General features: G+C 45.2%; 2 protein-coding genes across 11 annotated transcripts in view; one reads left to right on the forward strand and one right to left on the reverse strand.

Moving 5' to 3' along the window:
• Positions 1-3,848, reverse strand: part of LOC103167160 (RING finger protein 112-like) — a 32,793-nt gene extending 28,945 nt beyond the window's left edge. For 3 of the 4 annotated variants that reach the window (XM_039911213.1, XM_039911215.1, XM_039911216.1), the window contains exons 1-3: positions 3,746-3,848; positions 3,265-3,347; positions 2,519-2,644 (exon numbers count right to left, since the gene is read on the reverse strand). In XM_039911213.1, coding sequence (XP_039767147.1) covers positions 2,519-2,563 — 45 coding nt within the window. In that variant the 5' untranslated portion in view covers positions 2,564-2,644; positions 3,265-3,347; positions 3,746-3,848. Of the gene's footprint in view, positions 1-2,518; positions 2,648-3,264; positions 3,348-3,745 lie in introns of all 4 variants that reach the window. The other variant, XM_039911214.1, reaches the window with a different exon arrangement.
• Positions 3,849-4,834: 986 nt separating this feature from the next.
• Positions 4,835-16,346, forward strand: part of LOC103169427 (RING finger protein 112-like) — a 45,829-nt gene continuing 34,317 nt past the window's right edge. For 5 of the 7 annotated variants that reach the window (XR_003757013.1, XM_029058679.1, XM_029058676.1 and 2 more), the window contains exons 1-5: positions 4,835-4,921; positions 5,299-5,401; positions 9,795-10,004; positions 11,600-11,749; positions 15,866-15,970. Coding sequence is in view for 4 of the 7 variants with exons in the window: in XM_029058679.1 (XP_028914512.1) it covers positions 9,804-10,004; positions 11,600-11,749; positions 15,866-15,970 (456 nt within the window). In the remaining 3 variants the exon portion in view is untranslated. The remainder of the gene's footprint in view (positions 4,922-5,298; positions 5,402-9,794; positions 10,005-11,599; positions 11,750-15,865; positions 15,971-16,346) is intronic. The other 2 variants (XR_005659791.1, XR_005659790.1) reach the window with 2 other exon arrangements.

Raw genomic sequence — 16,346 nt, forward strand, 5'->3', positions numbered from 1 at the left:
CCCACTCCAGTCTATTCTTCATTCCGCTGCCTAGATCATCATCCTACAGAAACGCTCTGGGCATGTCATTCCCCTCCTCAAAAATTTCCAGTGGTTGCCTACCAACCTTCACACAAAACAAAAACTCCTGACTCTTGGCTTCAGAGCTCTCCATCACCTTGCTCCCTCCTACCTCACCTCCCTTCTCTTCTTCTACTGCCCACTCCGTACACTCTGCTTCTCTGCCACTCACCTCCTCACGATCCCCCATTCACACCTGTCCTGCCGTCGATCCCTGGCCCACATCCTACCACTGTCCTGGAATGCCCTCCCTCCTCACATCCGTCAAACTAACTTTTTCCCTCTTTAAAGCCCTATTGAGACCTCATCTCCTCCAGGAGGTTTTCCCAGACTGAGCCTGCCTTTCACTCTGCTCCTCCCCTCCTGCCCTCTGCTCTTCTCCCTTCCCCTCCCCTCAGCACTGTGCATATTTGTATATATTATTTATTACCCTATTCATTTTGTAAATGATGTGTATATCTCTGTGATTCTGTTTATCTTGATGATGTTGTTTCTGTTTTGCTCTGTTTTGCTTTTCTGTCTGTCTCCCCCGTTTAGACTGTGAGCCCATTATTGGGCAGGGATTGTCTCTATCTGTTGCTGAATTGTAAATTCCAAGTGCTTAGTACAGTGTTCTGCACATAGTAAGTACTCAATAAATACTATTGAATGAATGAATGTATGAATGAATGAATGAGTGGCAATAGAGGAGTGAAGTGTGTGGGCTGGATTGTAGTAGGAAATCAGATAAGTAAGATAGAGGTGGGGGTGAGCTGATTGGATGCCTAAGCCTATGTTAAGGAGTTTCTTTTGAATCAGAGAGGGGTGGGTGGGCAACCCCTGGAGGTTCTTGAGGAGTGGGGAAATATGCCCTAAATGGTTTTGTAGAAAAATGACCTGGGCAGCAGAGTGAATCATGGACTGAGGTGTGTGGAGACAGAAGACCGGGAGGTCAGCAAGGAAGCTGATGCAGTAATCAAGGCAGAATAGGAAAAGTGGAGCCCGAGGTTTGAAGGGAGTTTTTTGTTTGTTTTTGTTTTTAGGTATTCATTAAGTGTTTATTACTGTACCAGGCACTATACTAAGTGCTGGGATAGATGAAAGCTAATCAGGTTGGACACAGTCCATGTCCTACATGGGGCTCACAGTCTTAATCCCCAGTTTACAGATGAGGGAATTGAGGCACAGAGAAGTGAAGTGACTTGCTCAGGGTTACACAGCAGACATGTAGCAGAGCTGGGAATACAACTCACGTCCTTCTGACTCCCAGGCCTATGCTCTATTGTAGAAACCAACTTTTAACCAGTTTTATTACATTTTGCTTTCAGACTCCATTTTGTATTTTACCTAGCCTGTTTTTCTTAGTCATGCTTCAGCCACATCCTGTCATCAGAAATCCCCAGTGGTTGCCTATCAACCTTTGTAGGAAGCAAAAATTCCTCACTAATGGTTTCAAAGCTCTCCATCACCTTGCCGCTTCCTACCTCACCTCCCTTCTCTCCTCCTACAGTCCAGCCAACATACTCTACTCCTCTGCCACTAACCTCCGCAGTGTGCCTCGTTCTCGCCTGTCCCACCGCCGACCCCTACCTTTGGCCTGGAATGCCCTCCCTCCTCACATCCACCAGACTAGCACACTTCCACCCTTGAAAGCCCTACTAAAAGCTCTCCTTCTGCAAGAAGCCCTCCCAGGCTGAGCCCCCCTTTTCCCCTGCTCCTCTTCCCCTCCCCATCGCTCCAACTCCCTCCCCCTGCTCTACCCCTCTCCCTTCCCCACAGCAGTTGTGCATATATGTACATATTTATTATTCTATTTATTTTATTAATGATGTGTATATATCTATAATTCTATTTATTTGTATTGATGCTAATGATGCCTGTCTACTTGTTTTGTTTTATTGTCTGTCTCCCCCCTTCTAGACTGTGAGCCCATGGTTGGGTAGGGATTGTCTCTTTCCAAGTACTTAGTACAGTGCTCTGAACACAATAAGTGCTCAATAAATACGAATGAATGAATGAATGAATGAATGAATGAATGAATGAATGAATGAAAACTGCAGCCACACTTGACTGAATCCTATGATAGTGTGAAGGAACACCACACTCACCATGGACTATACCTACCTTTCGGTGAGGAGTTCGAACTCACTTTTACAGCAACAGACTCTGTCCTCACCTATACTATTTGTTATTATTCATTATTTGTTATTATTATTGCAATAATAAACCCCTTGTGTTACGTGGCTGTAACTAGGTCTTTTGTTGAGCCCAGCAATTTGGGGGCTCGCCTGAGATCCACATGAGCTCGTGGGAGAGGCCCACTTGGAACCTGCTAGTCCGAGGACTATAACCTCATATACACGTAAAGTAAGCAGTGCTTTCCTTTGGTGAATATCCAAACCTCCATGTCCTTACATGGCTTGGTGATAAGAGAAATCTGAGGCCCTGTGTGATCAGGCTCTAGGACTGCCCATCGTACCTTTGCTGAAGAGAGTGGGGGAGTTGAGGGCATGTCTGTTTCCATCTCTTTCTTCTGCACTCAGCACCCAGACAATGGAACTTCTCCTCTGTCTCGCTTTGGGTTGTTGAATATAAAGCAGCTTTCCTGCTGACAGTACATCCAAATGAACATGAGACATATGGCCAGACAACAAGGAACACAGATCTTGGCCTTGGAAGGCATGCAGCTAGGTACTTTAGTTGCCATTTTTATAACTCCAAGCTTGTCCTCCAGAACCAGGAATTCTCTTCTCTCCTCCAAATGGATCCCAGCCCACTGACTCCCTCCCCAAATGGTTCAGTCAGTCTTCCAGAAGATAGACCTTTACTGAGCGCTCCCTGCCACTGCCCCACCCTGCCAGAATGCGCAACCCAAATGCCCCCCTTCAGAGTCAGGAAGAGGGGAATAGAATCAGTATCTCTGCCCTTAAAGGACACCCAGGATAATAGGGTGTCAAGACAGACCATCACCCCAGGCATGTGCTAGGCCAGAATAGTAGTGAGGGTGAGTTGAAGGGCAGGAGAGGGGATCATTGCTGGTGCTGGTGTTTTGAATAATGGAGAAGGTGAGTTAGGAAAATTCCCTGGAGGATGTGGCCTGGAGCTGCCATCCACACAGAAAGGGAAGGAAGGGTTCCGCATATAGGTGCAAGGAAGCTGGTCCAGGAACCAGAGCTGCCTTGGGTGCAGGTTTGGGGATGAGAGAGGGAGAAAACGAGTACTTACAACAGAAAGGCAGGAGGGATTTGGCACTCTCCCTGCTGGAAGTGCTTGAAGAGATTCTCACCCAGAGCCTGGTGGCACCGGACCTGAAATGGTAGTGTTGGAGCCAGAGAAGGGTAGAGACAAAGCACCTGGGTCAAACAGAGTTCTCCCTGACAAGGTCTGGGGGAAAACCTTCTGCCAGGGTAGCCCAGTACTGTGCTCTGGAGGGGCAGAGAGATGGAGCTGGCTCCAGCGGGGGTGGGTGATACTGGGTGGGGATTGCTGGGATCTGTCTGATCCAGATCTGAGTAGCTCCTCCCCTCCCCCTTGGCATCCCCACCCCCCCAAAACTTGTTCGCCCCCTGGCTCTCCATCTGCCCTCCGCTGCCCATATTCCTGCATGTGGAGCTCTCAGCGATTATGCAGTTCTAGGGGAGTTAAGATGAAACAGAAAGGCAACCCCCGGCCCCAATCCAGCGTGTAGAGAGTCCCCTGACATTACCAGTCCGTGGCTGATGGCCGTTCCTCTGGAGATCTCACTGGAGGTCTTTCACTCGTGAGTGAAAGGAGAGTGCTTTCTCCTGTGCTCACAAATGCTGTCTCTCAGGAAATCTCAGCCTCAAAGCAAAGAAACCGAAAGTAAAATCTGATGGTTTCCCAGAAATAGAGGTATTCTGAGGCACAGGATTTAGTCATTTCTAAGAGGTGACTGGATTTGTTTTGTTGCAGCTTCCTTGAAATGGGAGGAAACAATCCCTCATGGACCTTGTTCTAGTGACTCTAGTTGAGTGTGGGTCACATCAGCCTTGGAACTGTTTGCAAATAGTCTTGAAAAGGAGCACTGGGATACAGTGGAGACAGGACGTTGGGCCATCTAAAGAGGATTTAGAAGGAAGACATCTTTGACTTACCCACTTGACCCAATTCCATTACGGAGTCATACCCATATGTCAGAACACCATGCCCTGTTCCCAAAAGCACCACCACCAAGCTGAACTTTCCCCGGGGGTGTGCTTAATCAATGGATTCTTCTGATCTGAGCAGTTACTGTCACCTAACAGATGGGTAATGGCAGGGGCAGGACTTTGCTTGGAGTCATAGTAAAGTGCTTTCCAAACTCGCCGGTTAATACAAAATCAGTGGCAAATTCCTCATATAGAAAGCACTGTTGTTCACCAAGTGGCAAGCATTACCTCTGGATCACTGGGGAAAGTAGCGTGGCTTAGTGGAAAGAGCATGGGCCTGGGAGTCAGAGGTCATGGGTTCTAATACCAGCTCTGCCACTTGTCAGCTGTGTGACTTTGGGCAAGTCACTTCACTTCTCTGTACCTCAGTTATTTCACCTGTAAAATGGGGATTGACTGTGAGCCCCACGTGGGACAACCTGATAACCTTGTTTCTATCCTGGCACTTAGTTCAGTGCCTGGTACACAGTAAGCACTTGACAAATACCTGAATTATTATTATGGTTTTACCTGTCACTTGCACAAGATTCATGAGGAATTGTTATTTCCTCCCATTTCTGGGAAACCATCAGATTTTACTTTCGGTTTCTTTGCTTTGAGGCTATTTCCTGAGAGACAGCATTTGTGAGCACAGGAGAAATCACTCTCCTTTCACTCACGAGTGAAAGACCTCCAGTGAGATCTCCAGAGGAACGGCCATCAGCCACTGACTGGTAATGTCAGGGGACTCTCTACACGCTGGATTGGGGCCGGGGCTTGGCTTTCCATTTCATCTTAACTCCCCTAGAACTGCATAATCGCTGAGAGCTCCACATGCAGGAATATGGGCAGCGGAGGGCAGATGGAGGGCCAGGGGGAGAACAAGTTTTGGGGGGTGGGGATGCCAAGGGGGAGGGGAGGAGCTACTCAGCTCTGGATCAGACAGATCCCAGCAATCCCCACCCAGTGTCACCCACCCCCGCTGGAGCCAGCTCCATCTCTCTGCCCCTCCAGAGCACAGCACTGGGCTACCCTGGTAGAAGGTTTTCCCCCAGGCCTTGTCAGGGAGAACCCTGTTTGACCCAGGTGCTTTGTCTCTACCCTTCTCTAGCTCCAACACGACCATTTCAGGTCTGGTGCCACCAGGCTCTGGGTGAGAATCTCTTCAAGCACTTCCAGCAGGGAGAGTGCCAAATCCCTCCTGCCTTTCTGTTGTAAGTACTCGTTTTCTCCCTCTCTCATCCCCAAACCTGCACCCAAGGCAGCTCTGGTTCCTGGACCAGCTTCCTTGCACCTATATGCGGAACCCTTCCTTCCCTTCCTGTGTGGATGGCAGCTCCAGGCCACATCCTCCAGGGAGTTTTCCTGACTCACCTTCTCCATTATTCAAAACACCAGCACCAGCAATGATCCCCTCTCCTGCCCCTCAACTCACCCTCACTACTATTCTGGCCTAGCACATGCCTGGGGTGATGGTCTGTCTTGACACCCTATTATCCTGGGTGTCCTTTAAGGGCAGAGATACTGATTCTATTCCCCTCTTCCTGACTCTGAAGGGGGGCATTTGGGTTGCGCATTCTGGCAGGGTGGGGCAGTGGCAGGGAGCGCTCAGTAAAGGTCTATCTTCTGGAAGACTGACTGAACCATTTGGGGAGGGAGTCAGTGGGCTGGGATCCATTTGGAGGAGAGAAGAGAATTCCTGGTTTTGGAGGACAAGCTTGGAGTTGTAAAAATGGCAACTAAAGTACCTAGCTGCATGCCTTCCAAGGCCAAGATCTGTGTTCCTTGTTGTCTGGCCATATCTCTCATGTTCATTTGGATGTACTGTCAGCAGGAAAGCTGCTTTGTATTCAACAACCCAGAGCGAGACAGAGGAGAAGTTCCATTGTCTGGGTGCTGAGTGCAGAAGAAAGAGATGGAAACAGACATGCCCACAACTCCCCTAGTCTCTTAATAGTAATAACAATAATAATTATGGTATTTGTTAAATACTTTCTATGTACTAGATGCAAGGGTAGATACAAGGTAATTGGGTTGGATGAAGTTCTTAACCACATGGGGCTCACAGTCTTATTCCCATTTTACAGATGAGAGAATTGAGGCACAGAGAAGTGAAGTGACTTGTCCAAGGTCACACAACAGACAGAGCCAGGATTAGAACCCAGGTCTTATAACTCCAGTCCCATACTCTATCCACTGGATCATGCAGCAGAGATAATAATAATAATGCTGGTATTTGTTGAGCGCTTACTATGTGTAGAACACTGTTCTAAGTGCTGGAGTATACAGGGTAATCAGGTTGTCCCACATGAGGCTCACAGTTAATCCCCATTTTACAGATGAGGTCATTGAGGCACAGAGAAGTTAAATGACTTGCTCACAGCCACACAGCTGACAAGTGGCAGAACTGGGATTTGAACCCATGACCTCTGACTCCCAAGCCCGAGCTCTTTCCACTGAGCCACGCTGCTTCTCTCTAGAGCCTGACTACACAAGGACTCAGTTCTCTTTAGTTTAGCAATAAGTGTAGGGTATTGAGCCCATCTGTGGGGAAAGGCATTTTTTCTTGCTCTAAGGAGGTTTGAGCAATGGTCCTGATCATGGTGGCTGGGTTCTTCCATGCCTCCAAGGTGTAAACATTTGCCAAGGGCAACTTAGATGTCTTTGACTTCTGTTGCAGACAGGCAGTTTACCACCCCCATTTTTCAATTTTCATCAAAGATAAGGAAGGCAACTTTTATATTTATTTTATACACATATTGCTGTACGTTGCAACTCTGCTACTATCTATCGTATTTATGCACTACCACTGCCCTCTCAGGATCGCACCTGGAGAGTTTCTGGTACTCTATCTCTCTCGACTACGGGAGGGATGGTCAAGCAGAGGTGTACTCATTCCATTCCCAGCTTGGCTAGTGCTAGAGGGTTCACGGCAATCTGGAGGGTTGAAGGCAATCTGCTACAAAACTCAAAACTCACCTGTGCTGGGCAGCAGCGGCATAGGAGAGGGTTGAGGGTGGAGACTAGAGTTTACTGCACGGAAGACAATGGTAAACCACTTCCTTATTTCGACCAAAAAAATCTTATGGAAACACCACCAGAACGATTGAAGATGGAGGTGGGGCATTCTGGGCGAGACATGTCCATGGAGTGGCTAAGGGGCAGAGATGTCTTGATAGCATAAAACCAGGCAAGACTACCCCCAAGTGCCTACCACACTGTTCTGCACACAGAGAGCATACAGTCAATGCTGTGACTCCTGAGTTCTATTTACCAAGTGTAAATAGAGGCAGAAATATCAATCAGTCACATTTATTGAGTACTTACTGTGTGCAGAGCACTGTACAAAGTGCTTGGAATATACAATTCTGCAACAGATTGTCTCTATCTCAGACATGAGATCTATCTCTATCTCTGTCTTAGATTGTCTCAATGCCTGCCGGTCTCATTTTTAAAATATCACCAAGATCCACCCTTTCCTCTCCGTCCAAACGGCTATCGTACTGGCTCAAGCTCTCATAATATCCCGGCTGGATTATTGTGTCAGCCTTTTCTCTGACCTCCCTTCCTCCTGTCTCTCCCCACTCCAGTCTATTCTTCATTCCGCTGTCCCGATCATCTTCCTGCAGAAACGCTCTAGGCATCTCACTCCCCTCCTTAAAAACCTCCAGGGGTTGCCCATTAACCCATTAGAGAAGCAGCATGGCTTAATGGAAAGAGCCTGGGCTTCGGAGTCAGAGGTCATGGGTTCAACTCCCAGCTCTGCCACTTGTCAGCTGTGTGGCTGTGGGCAAGTCACTTAACTTCTCTGTGCCTCAGTTACCTCATCTGTAAAATGGGGATTAAGACTGTGAGCCTCATGTGGGACAACCTGATTACCCTGTATACTCCAGCACTTAGAACAGTGCTCTGCACATAGTAATTGCTTAACAAATACGACGTTATTAACCTCCACACGAAACAAGAACTTCTCACTCTGGGCTTCAAGGGTCTCCATCACCTTGCCCCCTCCTACTTCACCTCCCTTCTCTCTTTCTACTGCCCACCCCGCACGCTCCGCTCTTCTGCCGCTCACCTCCTCACCGTCCGCCATTAACGCCTATCCCACCATTGACCTCTGGCCATGTCCCACCGCTGTCCTGGAATGCCTCCCTCCTCACCTCTGCCAAAGTATCTCTCTTCCCCACTTCAAAGCCCTATTGAGAGCTCACCTCCTCCAAGAGGCCTTCCCAGACTAAGCTTCCCCTTCTCCCTCTGCTCCCTCTGCTCCCTCTCTGTTCCCCCCCGCCTTCTGCTCCCTCCCCCTCTCCCTTCCCCTCCCCTCAGCACTGTGCTTATTCATATATATTTTTATTACCCTATTTATTTTGTTAATGAGGTGTACATCCCCTTGATTCTATTTGTCGTGATTATCTTGTCTTGTTTTTGTCCATCTTCCCCTGACTGTAAGCCCGTCATAGACAAACCCTGCCCAATCTGTTGCCAAATTGTACATTCCAAGCGCTTAGTACAATGCTCTGCACATAGTAAGCGCTCAATAAATACTATTGAATGAATGTATGAATGCTTACTATAGTGCTCTGCACAGACTAAGCACTCAATAATAATAATAATAATAATATTCCCCTTTTTTAGACTGTGAGCCCGTTGTGGGCAGGGATTGTCTCTATTTGTTGCTGAACTGTATTTTCCAAGCTCTTAGTACAGTGCTCTGCACACAGTAAGGGCTCAATAAATATGATTGAATTGAATGAATAATACTGATGTTACTTGTTATGCACTTACTCTGTGCCATGCACTGTTCTAACTGCTGGAGTATATACAAATTAATCAGGTCATGGGTTAGGGTTAGGGTTCACACTCTAAGTAGGAGGGAGTAGGATTTAATCCCGATTTTGTGGATGAGGTACTTGAGACACGGAGAAGTGACTGACTGAGGTCAGACAGCGGAGAAGTGGCAGAGTTAGAATTAGAACTCAGATCGTCTTTCCACCAGGCCATGATGTTTCCTCTAAATATGATTGATTGATTGATTAATTATCTCATGCTGCTTGTACGTGAGAGAGTAGTCCTGGGGGCCTTGGAACCCCTCTAATTTATTTCTAATAGTAATAAGAATTGTGCCAAGCAGTATACGAAGTATTGGGGTAGATATAGGATAACCAGGTCCCACAAGAGGCTCACATTCTAAATAGAAGGGAGCACAGGTTTTGAATCCCCACTTTGAGGTTGAGAGTACTGAGTCACAGAGAAGTTAAGTGACTTACCCTAGGTCACACAGCAGACAAGTGGCAAAGCTGGGATTAGGACCCAGGTCATTTGATTCCCAGGGCAGTGCTCTTTCCACTAGACCATGCTGCTTCCTTCTAGGGAAGAAAAACTCAGCAGTGGGGCCCTTCTTGGCCAAGAAGGGGAAAGATGGATGAAAACTGAATCCAGTCACTTACCTCCTTCTATGATGCATGGGGATCATTTACTCAGTTATTTTTTATCTTCTTGTATCCATGTATTTTACCCTTTCCTGTATCCTGCTTTTCCCTCCAGAGGGGGAATTTACTGAAATCATCAGATAGCAGATTTTGAGTCCCTTGTGATCCTTTTTTCCAGTGCCAGATCATGAGCTGTGGAGAACCACTTCAGCTGGTGGGAGTGAAGAGGGGAAAGCTGGTGGTTCTTGAAGATTCCTTCCAGAGGAGCTTGGAGAGGAAAGAGATAGCTGACCTGCCTATATGCATCATCTCCATTATTGGGGAACAGCGTAAGGGCAAGTCCTTCCTACTCAACTATCTGCTGAGGAGACTGGAGAATCCTTTCCAGGTGGGAGTAACAAGGAAGAATTCAATGCAGACACCAAAGTGGTAGTGCTATCAAAGTGCTCGCACCACTTCCTTCCCTGTTGCCCCTTTCCTCTTTCAATGCCCATGAAAATGTGCCAGTCTGATGCTGCCTGTTTGCTGCAGTCTCTGAATTGTTTGAGGCCCATGCTCCCTGGGGAGTGACAGCTCAGCCTGTTCCTGACCATCCCACTGACCTCTTCTCCCTCCCTCTGCTGGCTCTGACCCTTCCAACTGAACCCACCCACTCTTTCCTGACCCTTATTACTGATATAACATCTCCAAGGATTTTGCAGTGGTCTCTTCCTCCCTAATGTGGGAGACTGCAGACCTGAAGAAGGAGAGTGCTCAGTCACAGATGATAAATGTGGTATTTGTTATGTGCTTACTATGTGCCAGGCACTGTACTAAGTGCTGGGGTAGATACGAGATAATGAGGTTGGACATGGTCACTGACCCACCTAGTGCTCACAGTCTTAATCTCCATTTTATGAATGATGTTACTGAGGCACAGAGGAAGTGAAGTGACTTACCCAAGGTCATACAGCAGACAAGTGGCAGAGTAGAGATTAGAACCCAGGTCCTTCTCACTCCCAGGCCCATGTTCTATCTACTAGGCCAAAATGGGACAGGGTGTGGCCTGTGAATATGCTACTTTGTTAACTCAGAGAAATTCAAATTGCTTCACTGGGAATTCCTAAGTGTTTCTGCTTCTCAGCCTTTCTTTTTTCTCTTATTATTTGCCTATAGAAAATATATTTTTTATGGTTTTAGTTAGGTGCTTATTATGTGCCAGTCACTATACTAAGCACTGGAGAAGATATAAGATAAACAGGTTGTACACAGTCTCTGTTCCACATAGAGAGCATAGTCTTAATCTTCATTTTACAGCCGAGGTTACTGAGGCAGAGAGAAATTAAGTGACTTGCCCAAGGTCACACAGCAGACTTGTATGGAGCCAGGATTAAAGTCTAAGTCCTTCTGACTTCCAGGCATATGCTCCTTCCATTAGACCACACTAATCAATCAGTCAATCATATTTATTGAACACTTACTGTGTGAAGAGCACTGTACTGAGCACTTGGGAACATGAAATATAACAATAAACAGACAATCCCTGCCCACATCTACTTCTCATATCTGTCACTGTCAGATATCTGTCTCTATCATCCTCTGATTTTTGGTCTCAATGTCTTTTTTTTCCAATATGTTTTTGTTTCTTCCACTGTTCCTCTGGTTTTACATGTATTTCTTTCTCTCTATTTTTGGATTATTCCCTTTGTTTCTCTTAGACAGTGTTTCTCTGATGTTACTGATCTTTCTATACTTCCCTTTATTTTTGTCCCTCTACATTTCTCTGCCTCCACCTTATTGTCCTTGTCTTTGCACATTCACAGTTACGTCTTGCCCAGATTCAGTTCCAAGTCCACAATGACCAGCCAATCAGGATCTAGGCACGTATTGTCATGATGGGGAGGAGTATGAGGAGGCAGGGAAAAAGGGGACTGGGAATGTTGTTAGGGTGGAGGAAAGAAAGAGAGGTGTCTGAAAATTATCTCTGCTATATTGTCTCAACAGGAATCTGCTGATGATTCATGGATGGGAAAAAGTGATGAATTCCTCACAGGATTTCTGTGGTACAGTGGAGTGGAGAGGATCACCAAGGGAATATGGATATGGAGCAAACCTTTTCTCATGGACAGAACGACTGGAGATGCCAGGGACAAGGTAGAGCTAGGAAGGGGCCTTGAATCTATCTATCTATATATCTTGTATCTACTCCAGTGCTTAGTACATTGCAAAGTAAACACTTAACAAACAACATAAAAAAAAGTGGCTGAGGAGAAGCTCCTCCCTGGTACATCAGGAAATTATGGAAAGAGAAATCAATCAATCAATCAATATTTATTGAGTACTTACTGTTTGTGCCAAGCACTTGGGAGAGTACAGTACTACAGAGTTGGTCAATATGTTCCTTGCCCACAATGAGCTTACAGTCTAGAGAGAGCTTACAATCTCGCACCACCAGTAATATTTACCCCAAGAATTTCAGATACCTACTTCAGTCAGGACTAGGAAAGAGAGAATGGTGGAGTTACCTCTTTGGAATGACAAGAATGTTTAACAGGCTGGAGAATGGCTTCTGAAAGGAAAGGCTTTTGCAAAGGGGGTATTTAGCTATCATCAACCACCTTATCAACAGCATTTATCAAGGACCCCTGTGTGCAGAGCTCTATAATGTAAGCTCCTTGTGGGCCAGGAAAGTGTCTGTTTACTGTTGCATTGTATTCTCCCAAGTGCTTAGTACAGTGCTCTGCACACAGTATTATTATTAAGTGCCAATGAGTCATTTCCGATTCATAGAGACTCCATGGATATGCTTTCTCCAGAATGTCCTGTCCTCTGTTATAATCAGCAACCTTCCTAATGGTTCTTCCATTATCGTTGTTATGGGCTCTATCCTTCTAGCTGCTAGTCTGTCTCTTCCATGTTGTCCCTGTACTTTTCCTAGTATTCGTGTCTTCTCCAGATAATTAGTCCTTCTGATTATGTGCCCAAAATATGCTAATCTAAATCCAGTCATTTGGCCTTCCAAACACCATCCAACAAAATCCATTTGTTTGTCTTTCGGGCAGTCTATGAAGTTTGCAAAAACCTTCTCCAACACCACATTTCAAAAGAATCGGTTTTCTTTCTATCCTGTTTTTTCACTGTCCAGCTTTCATACCATACCTTGTCACTGGAAATGCCATATAATTGACCATTTGTATTTTTGTGGCAATTATTACATTAACACATTTCATGACTTTTCCCAGGCTCTTCATAGGAAGAATTACTAACAAAAATCTTGGGCATATTTCTTGACTACTATTATTTGGCTACTAATCCTTTATTATTGATTATCGATCCTAGGAACTGCACACAGTAAGCACTTAATAAATACTATTGAATGAATATATTAAGAGCCCAATGTATGCAGAGAACTGTCCTGAGTTCCTGCTCTCTATAGGACACTGTACAGAGCACATACAGTGTGCAAAAAAATGTTCTAGACACTTGGCCCATACAAGAGTTTCCTCCCCTCCAGGAATTTACAGTAGGAAGAAGTCAACTGGACACAAAATGCCCAACATGCAATAAATAAAAGAGAAGGAAAATAGATACAAATAATACAAAATAGCTATAGAGATAAAGATTCAGATGCTAAAGTGATTGATGGATAACATGACCCAGAGGATATGGATTAATCAGAGAAGAGAAGACTGAAGTGGGGGAGAGGTGACAATAATTGTCTTAAAGAAGATAGAGAATTTTATGGAGTGGATGCTGGCCAGCTCGATGCTCTTTGAAAACATTCATAGGTAATGGGCTTAAAGTAGAGCAGGAGAGATTCTGGTCAGAATCAAGAAATAACCTCCTGACCTCAAAGTAATATATGTATCATCCTCTACTTTTAAGCAAGGCAGAAATAGCTGAGAATTCAAAGCATTTCCTGCCATTATGTTGTTCTCAGATAAATACATTCTTTAACTTCTCTGTGCCTCAGTTATCTCATCTGTAAAATGGGTATTAACTGTGAGCCTCACGTGGGACAACCTGATGACCCTGTATCTATCTCAGCACTTAGAACAGTGCTCTGCACATAGTAAGCGCTTAATACCAACATTATTATTATTTAACAGTTTCTGAGATGGGTGTGAACCTTAAAAGTTCAAAGTCAATGATGCAAGAAAAGTCAAGCACAAGATGAACTTCTGTTGAGATAGAAAACTCTTCCCACTGATGGAAAACCATCAGACTTTTCTTCCAGAGCAGCACAGATTGGATACATCTGATGGGGCTTCATTCATTCATTCAATCATATTTACTGAGCTCTTACTGTGTGCAAAGCCCTGTACTAAGTGCCTGGGAGAGTACAGGCAGGTGGATATAAGATAGGGGCAACTCCATAAGTTGCCCCAGGAAGTTTGGTGTCAATGTGAGTTCAGGGCCAAGACTATAGAGAAGAAAGTGTCTTATTTGAATAGGATCAGACAGGTGCTCACTACGTTACTGACAATCCCCATCCCATCCAAATTATGACTAGTAATAATTATGGTTTTTGTTAAGCACTTACTATGTTCCAGGCACTGTACTAACCACTGTGGTGGAGACAAGCAAATTAGGTTGGATCCAGTGTCTGTCCCACATGGGGCTCACAGTCTCAATTCCTATTTTACAGATGAAGTAAGTGAGGTAGAGAGAAGTGAAGTGATTTGCCCAAGGTCACACAACCTACAAGAGACCGTGTCTCTTACTGCTAGCAAACTTTTCTAAGAGCTGCAGTCAATAGACATTTAACTAATTAACTTCCCCTCCCTTTTCCTCTTCCTCTCCTGGAGCACTTTTATTCAAAGAAGAAACTACTTAATCCACTGGCACCAGCCTGTGTTTGCTGCCTTATCACATTTTGACCCACTTCCTCCTCTTCCCCACCAGTGCACACCATAACAATGCTTAAAATTATGTAGTACAAAAAGTATTTCCTCGACAAAAATTTTGGTAGGATGAAATTCAGGTGGAGGTTCATGGGAAGATAGGAAAAGAGAATATCTCAGGTTTTATATTACGATGTTTGAAGCAGACACCAAAGACTATTTTCAAGCAAGGCAGAAATAGCTGAGAATGCAAGGATTTCCTGCCTTTATGTTGTACTCAGATAAACACATCCTTTAACAGTTTCTGAGTAAATAGAATCAGTAGTGTACTGAGTAAATAGAATTGTACAACTATCCCTGCAACCTGGTAGCAAAGAAAAGCTCATGTTGGACGAAGTCAACTGGTTATGGAAAGGAAAATCAGTAGAAGACTTGAAGCCTTTTATGCAGTAACTGAGGAGAAATTAGGAGAGGGTGAATCTGGATACCTGCCCAGGATAATAATAATAATAATAATGGTATTTGTTAAGCTCTTACTATGTGCCAAGCACTGTTCTAAGCACTGGGATAGATACAAAGTAATCAGATTGTCCCACATGGGACTCACAATCTTAACCCCCATTTTACAGATGAGGTAACTGAGGCTCAGAGCAGTTAAATGACTTGTCCAAGGTCACTCAGCAGACAGGTGGCGGAGCTGGGATTAGAACCCATGACCTCTGATTCCCAAGCCCGTGCTGTGAATACTGAAGAGAGAGACAGAGAGAGGGAGATGGCATGTGAAGGATGTTTCCAGCCCCACACCACAATCAAACCTGAGTTGAGACAAAGGTTCATTGTCCAGAGTGTCCAACCCCAAATGTAACCTAAAGGCCTGTTGAGTGTCTCCAAGGAACCGAAGAAGTGGACACTTTCTGCCTGTAAAGTAAAGGAAGTGAAAGTCAACATTCTTATACTCTGCTATCGCTTTTATGTGCAATCTATTTAGCTCCTTGTGGTTGGGGATCTCATCACCAATTCTATTGTATTTGTACTTTCCCAAGCAGTTAGTACAGTGCTCTGCACACAGGAAGACTAGTGGAAAAAGTACAAGCCTGGTAGTCTAATTCTAATTTGACTCCATCACGTGCCTGCTGTATGACCTTGGGCAAATCACTTAACTTCTCTCTGCCTCAGTTCCCTCATCTGTAAAATGGGCATTCAATACCTGTTCTCCTTCCTATTTAGACTGTGAGCCCCATGAAGGACCTGATCATCCGGAATCTTCTCCAGCACGTAGTATATAGTAAGCACCTAACAAATACCACCATCATTATTATTATCAGTAGTTAGTAGTAATGATAGTAGCAGTGAATAAATATGCACTGAATAAATACCATTCATTCTTTGATTGATTGATTTTATGGTTCATATCTTCTCTCCCCAGGTAGCTGTGTTCCTGGTGGACACAGAAGGTACCCTGGATTTTGCCGCAGATAAGGAGACCAGTGTGAAGATCTCTACCATTAGTATGTTGCTCAGCTCCTTCCTGGTGAGAACACTCGATCCCCTTCCCATTCCATAGAGATCCCCCAGGTGTCTCAGTCATAGATGAACTTTTCCTGGGGCGTGGACTCTCCTTTCCTAACTGTGAATGTTGGGATTGGTTATACCCACCCTCTGTTGCAGCTTTAATATAAAGGGCCTTCTTCAATTTTTGTGGCAGGTGCTGCCTGACTCAAAGTCTGAGACTGAGTGACAATTGGCATGTAATAGGCAGAGGCTTATTCTTCATTGACTGACTCCAACATACTAACAGTTCAATAGTAATAATTGAGAAGCAGCATGGCTCAGTGGAAAGAGCCCGGGCTTGGGAGTCAGAGGTCATGGGTTCTAATCCCGGCTCTGCCACTTGTCAGCTGTGTGAC

This window comes from Ornithorhynchus anatinus, chromosome 2 (genome assembly GCF_004115215.2).
Source record: "Ornithorhynchus anatinus isolate Pmale09 chromosome 2, mOrnAna1.pri.v4, whole genome shotgun sequence".
Classification (NCBI taxonomy): domain Eukaryota; kingdom Metazoa; phylum Chordata; class Mammalia; order Monotremata; family Ornithorhynchidae; genus Ornithorhynchus; species Ornithorhynchus anatinus.